Consider the following 12,576-nt stretch of genomic DNA (forward strand, 5'->3'; position numbering starts at 1 on the left):
CCGCCGGGCCACGCCCCCGGCCGGTCCGCGCTGGAGGCGGCGGGCTGGGGCCGGCGGTGCAGCGAGGTCCGCGCGCAGCTCTGGCCGCGGCTCCGTCAGGCGCTGTCCAGGCAGAGCCGGCCCTGCCCGGGCTGCAGCCATGGTAAGACGGTGGGGCGCGGGGCAGGGCCGGGGCGCGCAGGGCCTACCGCTCCCGGGCAGCTGGCGGGGACCTGCGGCGGTGCGGCTCGGGCTGTGCCGGGCGGCAGGCGCTGTCGCTGGCCGCGGGCACAGGCAAGCACTGCTCGTTCGCCGTTCCCTGGTTTCGGAGCGGGCCCCTACCCCCAGGATGCTGCCCGCGTTCTTGGACGATAGGGGTGGGTCTATGCTGGGGATTGGACGCCGGCGGATACGCTCAAGTTATGTTGGGGAGGGCGCGTCAGCGATGAGCGGAGTTGAGGGTCCCCGCCCTTGCTTGGATCAGCTGTTACCTGGGTCACCCCTCCTCACCCACCCACCCTGGGCTCAGGGGCCAGCCCTAACTCCCTCTGGAAAACACAGAGGAGGCCCACAAACTGCCTGCCTCCCCAAGAGGGATGGTGAGACGCTTGGGCCCTCCCTCCCACGGATTGGCAAGGGGCAGCTCCTAGGCCTTTCCTACAGTGCCCTCTGCCCAGGGAATCCTGAGAGAGGAAAGCCCAGCCCTCCATTCTGTTCCGTGGAATCAGCTATATCCCTCTGCTTCTGAGACAGGAGCCATGGGGGAGGCTTCCTTCTGCTGCATCCTACACCACCCCCCTCCCAAACCAGGTCCCTCTGCAGTGGTGGGGGGCAGGGGTGGTGGGGGGAAACTCATTCCTGCCACCTGCCTGTAGTGGAAGGAGAAAGAGTAATCCCAACCAGCTTCCCTGGAGGCCCCCAGGTAGGAAGTTTTGACGTTTGGCTGTGAGTGTCAGCTCTTCTGCCGTCGTTGTCTGCCACAAATATACTATGCCGGGTGTCAGGGCCTCCATGCCCCGTGCCAGCTTCTCCCAGTCTGGAAGTCCCCCAGCCTTTGTCCTCTGCCTTGAGAGGCATAGACTGTTTACAGTGGGAGGAGACCTGTGATCAGCCTGTGGGGCAGGACGTTGGCTGTGGGCAGCCTCCAGAAGGGAGCTCCCTGGACCCCATGAAATCAGAAGCTTCTGGGTCTGGAAAGGCCAACCGTTTGGGCTCTTGTCTCTCAAGCTGTGTCCAGGCTGAGGCCCAAGTCTTGGCCAGGAAGTCTTGGTGACCCTGTGACCTTCCCCAAAGGGGGATTCCTGGGAAAGGCCAAGTGGTGCCTCTCTTTATCCTTGCCTCCATCCTTCTCCCTACATGGGGATGGACAAACTGAATGTTCCAGGGGTGGAAGCCTGGGGGAGCATTGATTGTCTCCAGTGCCAAGCCCAACAGAGGCCAAGAGGGGCTTTTGCTGCCACACATTAAGTTCAGTTCAGCTGAGGTCTTGGTTTTTTCAACTTGGCTGAGGCCATCCTGTTCCTCTCTAATTAAAGACACCCCACCACCACCAGAGTCCTCACCCTCCGGCCTGCCCTCAAGCCAGCCCCGTCCTTAGGCTGACTTGCTCATGTCAAGCCAGACTCCTCTATGAGGGTCTCTTTATGAAAGAAGATCAGTGTCTCAGCTGCTTTGGAGATCAGTGGGGAGAGCTCCTCAGCCCAGGAGCCCCAGGGATGGGGGTGGGGGATTAATTTGTATGCAAAAAGAATGACAAGCCAACATTAATAACCATCCTGTGACTTGAGATGCATCTTCTCTCCTTAAGTTCAAAGCAGCATGAAGTTATCTGTCATCTGGGAGTGCTTTCTCTCCCCAGCCTTCCAGGGAGGCAAGGAAGGGCCATTCACAATTGGACATTAAGGCCTTGAAATTAAAACACTTCCAAATCACAAAGGGCATTTCTGGCCAAACCAGAAATGCTGGCCTCCTGACTCCTAGTCAAGTGCTCCATCTGCACACTCCCAGCCAGGCCCCTCAATTTGTCTTTCACCTAACTGGCAATTCTGGAGCCTCTGGGATGCCAGCCTTCTGTTGACCTGAACTTATGCCCCTCAGAGACCAAGCAGCTCGCCCACTGACCCTCTGGGAGCGATGGGGTGATGGAAGTGATACAGGTCCCCGTGAGTCAGAGGTCAGGTATCCTTATGTGGAAGGAGTCCCTCTGTGGCTGGGGCTCTCTGCAGGGAAATCTAGGGCAGATTTCTGAAGACAGTGGTGTTCTCTGCTGAGAGAACACAAAGGGACACTTGGGAAGAAAACTGGATCTGCTTCCATAAGAACCTGTGCCCAGGAGATTATAGGACACCCCACCCTACTTCAGTACTGCTTCAAGTTAGAGTGAAAGAGAGAGATTGGAATAGTTTGGGAGTGGAGTCTCCTGGGTGGCCAGCCCTATGTACTGATGGGCCAGGTCACCTTGGGGACAACTCACAACCCTCTGACAGGCCTTTGTGTTCTTGGGGGTTACAGGACAGGCCAAGTAGATCAAGAACCTGAGCTGCAGACAGACTTGGGAGGCTGGTGCTGTGCCCACCAGGGTAGGCAGCAGGCAGGAGTCATGGGCAGCCAATCAGAAGAGGAGGGGACTGCAGAGAAACTGAGTGATCCTGCTGCAGCTGAGCTGTCTTTGGAGGGTGGGAGCCAAGGGAAGGGGAGGAGGAGGGGGTGGGAAGGACATTCCACGGGCTTTTTTGGCCCCTGATGGAGACAGAGGGGTCAAATAGAAAGGGAAAGGAGCAAGCCAGGACTCGGGAATACAAGAGCATCAAGACCAGCCTGTTTCTGTGTGTGAGGAACTTTGCCTGGGAGATAAAATTAGACCTAGAGCTTGCCGACAGGGAGTCTGAAGCGTGGGACATGGACCGTTCACTGGGATGGCAAGGCAGTTCTGTCCCCGAGGACAGGAATGAAGCTGGGGTAAGGTGCTGCCCTGGGAGACGGGAGGACCTGACCTGCCTTCCTGCTGCCTTGGCTGGGATTGCGGCTCAAAGTCAGAAAATGATTTGGTCACTGGCAGTCTAGGGGGCAGGGAAGGACAGACAGGGGGTGAGGACCCTGGTGTCCCAATTTCTTGTCTAGAGCCCTTGTGGGCCCCTCCATGCTGATGAGCAGTCAAGGCCGGCAGAGAGAGTGGTGCTGGGTTCCTGGTGGCTCTGCTGGAAGAGTGTGGGGCAGGGGTCTCCATCAGTGCCTTCCCTTCTCCCTTCCCTGCTGCTCTTCTGCTCAGTGCCCCTGGGGAAGCCCACCCTTAGCCCAAACCCCCCAGACCAACTGCTGGGCCACTGTGGGGTTGTATAGAGGGGCAGGATTTCCTGGAATTCCCCAGACTCTAGCTGCCAGAAAACAAGACGTGCTCCCCCCAGCCCCATCCCTTCTCTATTGCCATAGAATTAATCATCCAAGCTGGGACATTTTTGAGAGTGAAAAGGGGCACAATCATTATGCTAGGACAGCAAGCATAAACTGGGGTGTATGGTTACCCCACTGGACCCCACGAATATTATGAGTGAGAATAGCCTGTTAGGTCAGGCTTGCCTCAGGGCAGCCTCTTCTGGTCATTGAGCCCCCAGTTTTAGGCTAAAGGGCCTCTTTTCCTCCCCTGTCCGGGGAAGCCCTGGAGACTATGGCTATAAGCAGGTATGGGGACTTGAGAGGTGACAGCCTGGAAGTGGCTGTGAGAAGACTTTTCCCTCTAGCCTCCCCATCCCAACCCCTTTCCTCTGGCATAAACCTGGCAGTGTGCACGTCCATCTCCCTCAGTTCTTCCCTTTATAAAATGGGGACCTGCAGGAAGACAGTGGCCATCTTACCTCCCCCCACTCTGGCTGGGACTCCACGGTGGTCTGGGGTAGCCCCCACTGGTTTGGCCAATCCCCAGAGGGTGAGTCAGCCTCTAAAGCCGGCCCTTGTCCATTGTCTGGGGGTGGCACGCGGATATTGTGAGGCAGAGTTGAGCCCAGCACTGCCAGGCACTCCACAAAGGGGGCTGGCCCCCAAAGGAGACAGGAAGCTTTAGGGTCTAGAGCTGAGGGTGAAAGTGAGGGGAGCCGCATCTCTTCCAAGCTGGAAATGGGGTGGAACCGATGTCTACACAGAAGCCAGCCATTCTCTACCACCCCTGTGGTTCACAGTTCAAGCCAGATCCCCTCCTGCACTGCCGGCTAAAGCCTAGCTCCAGAGGGGCCAAGGGACAACTGAGGGGTGCTTCCCCCTATGTGTCCCTCATAGATGGGGGCTGCCAGCCGCTCAGGAGGTCCAGTGTTCTCTCATCCACCTCACCTGGTCCCTCCCAGATCCCCTGCACCCACCTTTAGCATCCACTGGCCGGTTTACCCTTCTCCCTTGAGGCGCAGGCTCAGGCCCTGGTGTGGCTCAGTATCTGATACAAGGGAGGGTCAGGTCAGCTGTACACATCTTGGCCAGTGAGCCCTGGGCAGTGAGCACTCCCGGGAGAGTCTGCACCGCAGTCCCAGAGCTCACTGACCTACAATGACAGGAGACATGGAGCCCCCTGCTGGTTCTTGATTTACCTGGATCTGGCAGCTCCCTTCTCCCCTCCCTTCTTCCCTCCAGCTCCACCACCTTCTGACTGACTGCACGCTCCTTGAATCCTGAGCCATTTTCTCCTCTCAGCTCTAATGCCTCTGTCTGACCCCATATTCAGTCTGACTTTTGGCTTTGAATGGTCCCCAGCCCCTGGCTGGACCAGACCCACAGGAAGGCAAGCCTCAACAAGCACCCTGTGAAAAGGGGGCATCAGGACTTCAGTGACTCTGTTCCCAAGAGCAGTTGCTAGGCTTTGGGCGCTGCCCAGGGCTGCTCCTGGAGCCTGGGCCTTTCCTGACATCGGGGTCCTGTGTGTGTGTGCAGGTGAGGGAGGGACGGTGAGCACTTCCTCTGGCTTGGCTGCTAGTGCAGTTTCTCTCCTTTCTAACCACAGGCTTTCCTCTCTCTCCCTCTCACCTTCTCCTGCCTTCTTCCTTCATTCTTCCCTTCCTGCCACCTACCCCACCCCACCCACCCATCCACCCCTAGATCAAGCGCTTCCAGGAGGAAACGGATGATTCAGAACTGAACAAGTTCATGAAGGATTTTCCAGGAAATGAGAGCTGCCACCAACCAGAGGCCAAAACCTGGGTGTCCAGGCCCCAAGTTCCAGAGCCGAGGCCTCAGGCCCCGGACCTCTACCAGGATGACTTGGAGTTCAGAACCCCCTCGTGGCCCCAGCCCTCTGACAGCCAGCAGTGCTTCTCTGCCTCAGCCCCTCTCAGCCCCGCAGCCCGGCCCCGCAGCCCATGGGGCAAGCTTGACCCCTATGATTCCTCTGAGGTAGAGCCTGCAGCCCTGCTCTCACCCTTCATTGGGCTGGTGCAGGGAGGGAGCACAGACAGTCTGAGTGTATGCGTGTGTGCCTGCGTCTGTCCTGTGTTGGCCACAGCTCTGTGGTGTCAGCCCCAGTGCATTGAAAACTGATAGTATCGGCAGGAGCAGGAACCCAGCTGGTCTGGCACTGCTCCTCTAAGGCCGGGCAAAGACCTGGGAGGGAGACAGAAAGCTGATGTTGGGTCCTGGGGCCCCTCCAGCCTCTGGCTCTGACGCACTCTGCTTCCCTGTACCCTAGGATGACAAGGAGTATGTGGGCTTTGCAACTCTCCCCAATCAAGTTCACCGAAAGTCTGTGAAGAAAGGCTTTGACTTTACCCTCATGGTGGCAGGTAGCGCAGGGGCAGGGTGGGCTGGGCTGGGGCTGTTTCAGGTGGGAGTGCTATACATGCAGGGAAGGAGAAAGTAGCAAGTGGCTGTCCCTTTTTGCAAAATAGCCGGGAGACATGGGTGGCTGAAAGTACGGTATATGTGTGTGTGTTTGGGGGGTTGGATAAAGTGGTCTAAGGAACACTTCACCAACAGGCTTCTTGTATTTGCCTTTTCCTGTGTGGCCTTGGGCAATTTGTTAGCCTCTCTGGTCCTCATTCAAAAGAGAAGTCTGGATAAGCTGTTCTCTGTGCTTCCTTCCAACTCCAAAATGCTATTGTTTGGTTAGTCTCAAGGCAATTAGATAAGAAAGCAGCTTCTTTCACACCTTAAGTCTAGTGGGGTTGCCTCGTGGCTATAGATCTTATTTTCTGATTTGGTGCTTCTTTCCTCTCTTTCCTGTCAGGAGAGTCTGGCCTGGGGAAATCCACTCTTGTCAATAGCCTCTTCCTCACTGATCTGTACCGGGACCGAAAACTCCTCAGTGCTGAAGGTAAGGGAAGGAGGGGAGCATGAAGACTAGCAGGCTGACCTAACTTGGGAAATCAAACTCACTCCACAGGCTGGGGGATGGGGCCATCCTGGCATGAAGGAAACCATGGCTCCTAGAGACACTGACAGCGTCTCTATAGGCCTATCTAGCCTGGCAGCCCACCAGCCAGCTCCCTAAAGATTTGGGTGCCGAGGCAGGGCAGGAACCAGAATCCTGCCCTTTGAGTGAGTCTCTGACCCCCAAAGGATTCCAGGAATCCAAGAAAAAAGCCGGGAGCAGCAAAGAGGCTGGGGCCAGAGCCAACAGCCACCGGCATTTCCTGTGTTGGGAAATGTGCTCCTTGCTGGTTCCCAGAGCACAGGCCCCCAGGCAGCCTCGGGGTGGGAAGGGGGGCGGTGTGGATGAGGCAGTCTGGGCAGCCAAGCTGGTGGCGGTGGGCGGTTTGTCCTGACTGGGCAGGGCCTTGCCCTTGCCCTGGCCTCAGTTTCCTCCTTCTCCAGAGCGGATCATGCAAACTGTGGAGATCACTAAACATGCAGTGGACATAGAAGAGAAGGGTGTGAGGCTGCGGCTCACCATTGTGGACACACCAGGTTTCGGGGATGCAGTCAACAACACAGAGTGGTATGTCTGACCAAGCACCACCCCAGCTCCAGCCCCCTCCACCTCCCATTCCATATGCACACCCAGCTGCACAGATATAGCCAAAATTGTCAGGAGGAAGAAGTTTGTGACCTTGAGCATGCCACTGCCCCTGGTCGGACAGCTGCCTCCTCTGTAAGGTGAAAGGGAAAGGATTGGAATAGACGATCTCTAATGTTCCTTCTGACTTTGACCTGTAATTCTATAATGGGGGTGAGGGCAAAAGATAAGAAAGAAGAGCCTCTAAAAAGCAAACACGTGAAAATGTAGCACAGGGCCTGACATATAGTAGGTGCTTAATAAATGTCACCATCCTCCCATTCCTTTCACCAGCAACATTTTAGGTGCCACAGACAAGTTTTATTACAGGGGTGAGAGTATGGAAGGAGGAGTGAAGGAGAGAAAGAAGAAGCAAAGGGGAGAAGTGAGTGGAACTTTGAACTCCAGGTACCCTCTAGGCTACCTGCCAAAGAAAAAGTGGCTTTGCTTTACCTCCCCCACCATCATCCCTGGATTTATTTTTTCTTTAGGAGCTAGAGGGATGCTTAATCACACCTAAGTGAGTAGAGAGACACATGATAAAGACAGGATAAGAGGCGGTGCCTTTGATAAAGTTAGGCAGGGTGATGCTAAGACCCCTGGACTGAAAGTTCAAATCTTGATTCAGTATTTAGTACCTGCGTGATCTTGAGCAAATGACTGTATTCCTATTTCTTCAGTTGAAAAATACCAACCCTTACCATCTCACCCAGATGATCTAAAAATCGCCCAGAATGTGCACCGAAACCTATAAAGGGCTGTTTACATTACACTCATGAGTTTTAGCGCAATTGCAGGACCAGTGCAAAATAAAAATGTGGGGCCCCTTGTTCAAAGTTATTAAGAATTTCAAGATAACCACAGCAGAGAATCAAGCCAAGCGTGTGGGGCCTTCTGAGTGCGGGGCTCTGTGTGACTGCACAGGTTGCACGCCCATGCAGCTGACCCTGGATAATTGCCTCACAGACTAATCAGACCCCTACAGACCTTTCTGTGCTTTGAACAACCCCTATCACATGCTTTATCATTACAGCATGTGACTTTCAGCTCAGCACACTGGTTTATCTTCAGTTTCATAGTCTAAGCCTTGAGGGAAGGGCCATTTCCTAACATTCTTGCCGTAGCACTGTGCTGGTACATGGTACACGGTTTCCATAAATTTGATGGATTGTGGTGACAACCATGTCATCATCACCCTTCCGGCTATAGGAATATGCCTCAGCAAACTGGGCTTGCCCTGAAACTCTGGCTCCATCCAGTACCTGGGTCCTACGGTCTGAGCCCCTCCAATCGATCTACTTACCTCTTACCTTCCATCATAATATTTCATTTGCCTGGCACTGCACATTTTACAGTGTTCCTCCACATATATTCATTTAGTCAACCATCAGGAATTTATGGAGCATATACTAGGTGTCCAGCCTGTGATAGACAATTTAAGGGATGCAGAACAAGTGTAAATGATCCTTGTCCCTAAGAGGTTTACAGTCTGGTGGCAGCAGGTGGGGGGGAGTGGGGAGCGATAGTTCTCTAACGTATGTCAATCAGGTAACAAGTTAGTAAATGGGTCAGGCAGTGCAGGGATAAACACACTGAGCTGGGACTCAGAAGGCCGGAGACTCGGGTGGGTAGAGATTTTGCTAGCGAAAATGATCTGGATTAAGTCTCCTAGCTGCTCTGCTTTAGCTTCTTCATGTAGAAAATGAGAGTGATGATGCTCAGAATGTCCACCTATCAGGTCACCTCTCAGTGAGGATTCAGCTAGATAAAAGAAGAGCAGAGGACTTGAAAATTGAGGGTGTTGAATTTATACACACACACACTCATACACACACCCAAACATGCATACATGTATGTAATATATGTATATATACATATATATTTAACTCTTTACTACAGTGACATTATATGTATAGTATAATATATATAATATATATTCAAGAACCTCAGTTTTCTTGTCTATCTACATATGCATGTATGTGTGTATTTATCTATCTTGGATATGGTCTTGAAGGATAGAGTGGGTTTGGAGAGGTAGAGAGAGGGTGGGGACGACATGAACAAACTCTGAGGTTGGACTGTGAACCTGAGTTAGGGTCCACTTGGCTTCCCCCAATTGGTGTTCACCTTGCTATTCTTATTGCTTTGTTTGGTTACCCGGGCTCTTTTCCTCTCATCAGATCTAGTATTTATTGAACTCTGCCTATGTGCTTAGTCTGGTTTTCTATCAGGACATGTGAGATGTACCCCTGTCCCACCCAGGTACCTCCCTGAAGATGTAGTGAAGCAAGCCGGGGAATAACAAAGTCCTGAAAACACTGCCCAGAGCAGGGGCTACTCTGCAGTCCCAGAGCTCACTGGGCAGCCCCCATTCCCACAGTTTCTCTGCTTGTCTGTCCCTGCCTCAGCTGGAAGCCTGTGGCAGAATACATCGACCAGCAGTTTGAGCAGTATTTCCGAGACGAGAGTGGCCTGAACCGCAAGAACATCCAAGACAACAGGGTGCACTGCTGCCTGTACTTCATCTCGCCCTTCGGCCACGGGTATGGTCCGAGCCACCGGGTGCTGCCAAGGGAACAGGCTGAGAGCACCAGGGGCAGGGCTGCCACTAGCAAGCAGGTGGTCACAGATTCCTGTTCCCCAGGCTCCGGCCACTGGACGTGGAATTCATGAAGGCCCTGCATCAGCGGGTCAACATCGTGCCTGTCTTGGCCAAGGCGGACACACTGACACCTCCTGAAGTGGAGCGCAAGAAACGCAAAGTGAGGGAAGCTGGTGGGCGGGAGGGGAGCAGGTGGGCTTCTGGAAAGGATGGAGTGTCCAGAACTGTGGGCCCCTCATGTGTTTGCCAGATCCGGGAGGAGATAGAGCGCTTTGGAATCAAGGTCTACCAGTTCCCAGACTGTGACTCTGATGAGGATGAGGACTTCAAATTACAGGACCAAGCCCTAAAGGTGGGGCCACCCCAGGGCACCCCTTTCCCATCTTGTTTCTTCTGGGTAGAAGAAAGAAGTAGAATTCTATATAAGGGTGGGCTATTGGGGTGGGAGAGGACCCTCGTTTCCTAGAGTGAAGTAGAGAAGATGAAAATATGCGTGGAAAGGAACAGGTGAGAATGGGGTTGTTGACAACAGACACCCCTAACTTCTTCCAGGAAAGCATCCCATTTGCTGTAATTGGCAGCAACACTGTGGTAGAGGCCAGAGGGCGGCGAGTTCGGGGCCGGCTCTACCCCTGGGGCATCGTGGAAGGTAAAGCACTGAGCTTCTGACCTGGTACCTCCTTGCCCTCAGTGGCTCTGCCCTTCTCATGCCCCCGGCTGACCCCTAGCCTTGCTATGCAGTGGAAAACCCAGGGCACTGCGACTTTGTGAAGCTGAGGACAATGCTAGTACGCACTCATATGCAAGACCTTAAGGATGTGACGCGGGAGACACATTATGAGAACTACCGGGCACAGTGCATCCAGAGCATGACCCGCCTGGTGGTGAAAGAACGAAATCGCAAGTATGGCCAAAAGCCAGGACAGAGCTGGCAGGGTTGGGATCCCAAGCTCAGCCTTGGGTGAGACCGAGCCCTTCCTTTGTTCTTCTACAAGCTCTGGGCTCAATGCACGCAGGTGCTGGGGTGCCCCTAGCCTTACCAACTCCCCTTTCCCCTCCCCCTCAGCAAACTGACTCGAGAGAGTGGTACCGACTTCCCCATCCCTGCTGTCCCACCAGGGACAGATCCAGAAACTGAGAGGCTGATCCGAGAGAAAGATGAGGAGGTGAGAGCAGTATGGGATGGTAGGGGTTGACAACCAGGGAGGGACCTGGGAGGTCCTCCGCTTGATTATAAACCTCAGTATCTCTTGGTTTGAGAATAGGAAGATCCCTGGCCCTGGTGCATCTGGGTCCTGGGTTGGTGGATTTGTGGTTCTATCCAGGGTTTCTATCACATCTCAGGGCTACCAAAGCCCGTGCTCAAGGAATTAGAGCTGGGGGTGGGGGGTACTTCCCTAAGACTATAGGACCTTGTGAAAGGCCCCATTTTGATGTATGTGCCTGTTCCAGCTGCGGCGGATGCAGGAGATGCTGCACAAAATCCAAAGACAGATGAAGGAGACCCATTAGCTGGCTTTCAGCCCTGGATATTTAAATTTCCTCCTCTTCGTCCTGCCCATGCCAGCCCTTCCCAGCACCAGTTCTGCTCAGGCCCCTGCAGCTACTGCCAATTCGCCTTACATCCTTGCTGCCTCCCCAGAGACTCAGAGGAAATAAAGTAACAAATCTGTAGGTGGCTTCTGGTGTTGCTGTCTGTATCTTTACCACCTCCTAGAGACCAAGAAGATCCTAGGACCCAGTTTTGAAAGGTTTATGGAGGAGGGTGCTGGTTTATGGCTGTTAGTAGGGAAAGGAGAGTGAGGAAAATTTCCCCATGACAGGGTTCAGTCCTTGCCTAGAATCCAGCCTGGCCTCTCCATCTTACTGACCATATCTATCCTGCCTCTCTTACCTGGGACCTGAGTCTCTCTTCACCTTTCTCACATACAGTACAAGTATATTAAATTCTATGGAAGTTTTGGATCTGATACCTGCTCTGCCCTTAGGAAAACATGATATTTGATATTGCCTGCAGACTCCTGACTTCCTGTTTCTGCTGATTTGGGGCGAGGGATATGCAGAATTAAGCTCTGCACTCTAGGAAGCCTGTGATAGACCATTGAACAAATGTGGAAACCTCTGTAATCACCAAACACTATATAGTAAGTGTGGGGAATGAATAAAGTAGTCATTGTCCTGGAAGAGTTTAATATTCATTTAACAAATACTTATTAAGCACCTGCTAGGTTGCAGATACTGTTCTGGACCCTGGAGTTCAAGCAGTGAACACACGTAAGTTTCCTGTATTCCTGGAATTTACTAACTGTACCGTGTTTTCCCAAAAGTAAGACCGGGTCTTATTTTTGCTCCAAAAGACGCATTAGGGCATATGTTCAGGGGATGTCATCCTGAAAAATCATTCTAGGACTTATTTTTCGGTTAGGTCTTATTTTCAGGGGAACACGGTAGTAAAAGTTTCAGTGTTCTAGAAACAGACACGTTAAGACATTTTGACCCCCGGGCACTGACTTAGCATTCAGGCCCACTCCGGAACTGAAGTTATCTGTCGAGAATCCGAATCCTTCTCCGTTTCTGCCGGGTTAGTGGTATCGCAGGGCCATGGCGCCCTCCAGCGGCCACCCTCCGCCCTGCTGCCTGCTCTACTCCCCCAGGAGTGGGCGGAACGAAGAGCTAGGACCTCCGGAGGGTCCTGTTCCCGACTCCCGTTACACTGGGAGGTGGCCCCTAGTTAGTGGCAATCTCAGATCCAGGTTTCCTATCTCTCAGGTGAGAGATCTTTACTCAGGACTGACGGCACCATGCAGGTCACGAAGGACTGCAGGCCGGTTCGCTGATGAAAAGTGAGGGTCGGAGGAACCGGTCAAGACGCAGAAAGCGGAAAACCCTCCCGCTGCCAGTCGAAGACCTAGACGGAGCCTCAGGCCCAGCTCTTCTGTGGGGTCTTTTCTCGCTTTCTGGCTTTGGGACAGGATGACCGAAGAGAAACCAAAAGGGGAAATGGATAAACCGAGGTGCCACTGGGGAC

The 12,576-nt window shown here is 53.6% G+C and overlaps 1 protein-coding gene and 1 long non-coding RNA gene across 6 annotated transcripts; both read left to right on the plus strand.

Moving 5' to 3' along the window:
- The first annotated feature begins 6 nt into the window (after nt 1-6).
- On the plus strand, nt 7-11,227 carry LOC109449760 (septin-4). Of its 5 annotated transcripts, none has more exons than XM_074320456.1 (12): nt 7-142; nt 5,056-5,349; nt 5,642-5,735; nt 6,179-6,265; nt 6,766-6,889; nt 9,355-9,489; nt 9,591-9,708; nt 9,799-9,900; nt 10,101-10,197; nt 10,290-10,452; nt 10,615-10,714; nt 11,001-11,227. In XM_074320456.1, exons 1-12 carry the CDS (start codon nt 140-142, stop codon nt 11,058-11,060), a joined length of 1,377 nt encoding a protein of 458 aa, XP_074176557.1. In that variant the 5' UTR covers nt 7-139; the 3' UTR covers nt 11,061-11,227. The 5 variants fall into 5 exon arrangements, with proteins under 5 accessions (XP_074176557.1, XP_074176559.1, XP_019591892.2 ...); XM_019736333.2 differs by lacking the exon at nt 7-142 and adding an exon at nt 2,732-2,937; XM_074320457.1 differs by lacking the exon at nt 7-142 and adding an exon at nt 4,714-4,890.
- Nucleotides 11,228-11,565: 338 nt separating this feature from the next.
- LOC141568974 (uncharacterized) lies at nt 11,566-12,471 on the plus strand. Its single transcript, XR_012492310.1, has 3 exons — nt 11,566-11,692; nt 11,777-11,822; nt 12,356-12,471. It is a non-coding gene; the product is annotated as an uncharacterized LOC141568974 (long non-coding RNA).
- The last annotated feature ends 105 nt before the right edge of the window (nt 12,472-12,576 follow it).

The sequence above is a fragment of the Rhinolophus sinicus genome, linkage group LG15 (assembly GCF_036562045.2).
Source record: "Rhinolophus sinicus isolate RSC01 linkage group LG15, ASM3656204v1, whole genome shotgun sequence".
In the NCBI taxonomy this organism is placed as follows: domain Eukaryota; kingdom Metazoa; phylum Chordata; class Mammalia; order Chiroptera; family Rhinolophidae; genus Rhinolophus; species Rhinolophus sinicus.

Coding starts and splice junctions, on each gene's coding strand:
- LOC109449760 (XM_019736333.2), top strand. CDS start 2,878: ATGGACCGTTCACTGGGATGGCAAGGCAGTTCTGTCCCCGAGGACAGG. Junction 9,490..9,590: donor ATCTCGCCCTTCGGCCACGG/GTATGGTCCGAG, acceptor CCTGTTCCCCAG/GCTCCGGCCACTGGACGTGG. Junction 10,198..10,289: donor CCCCTGGGGCATCGTGGAAG/GTAAAGCACTGA, acceptor CTTGCTATGCAG/TGGAAAACCCAGGGCACTGC.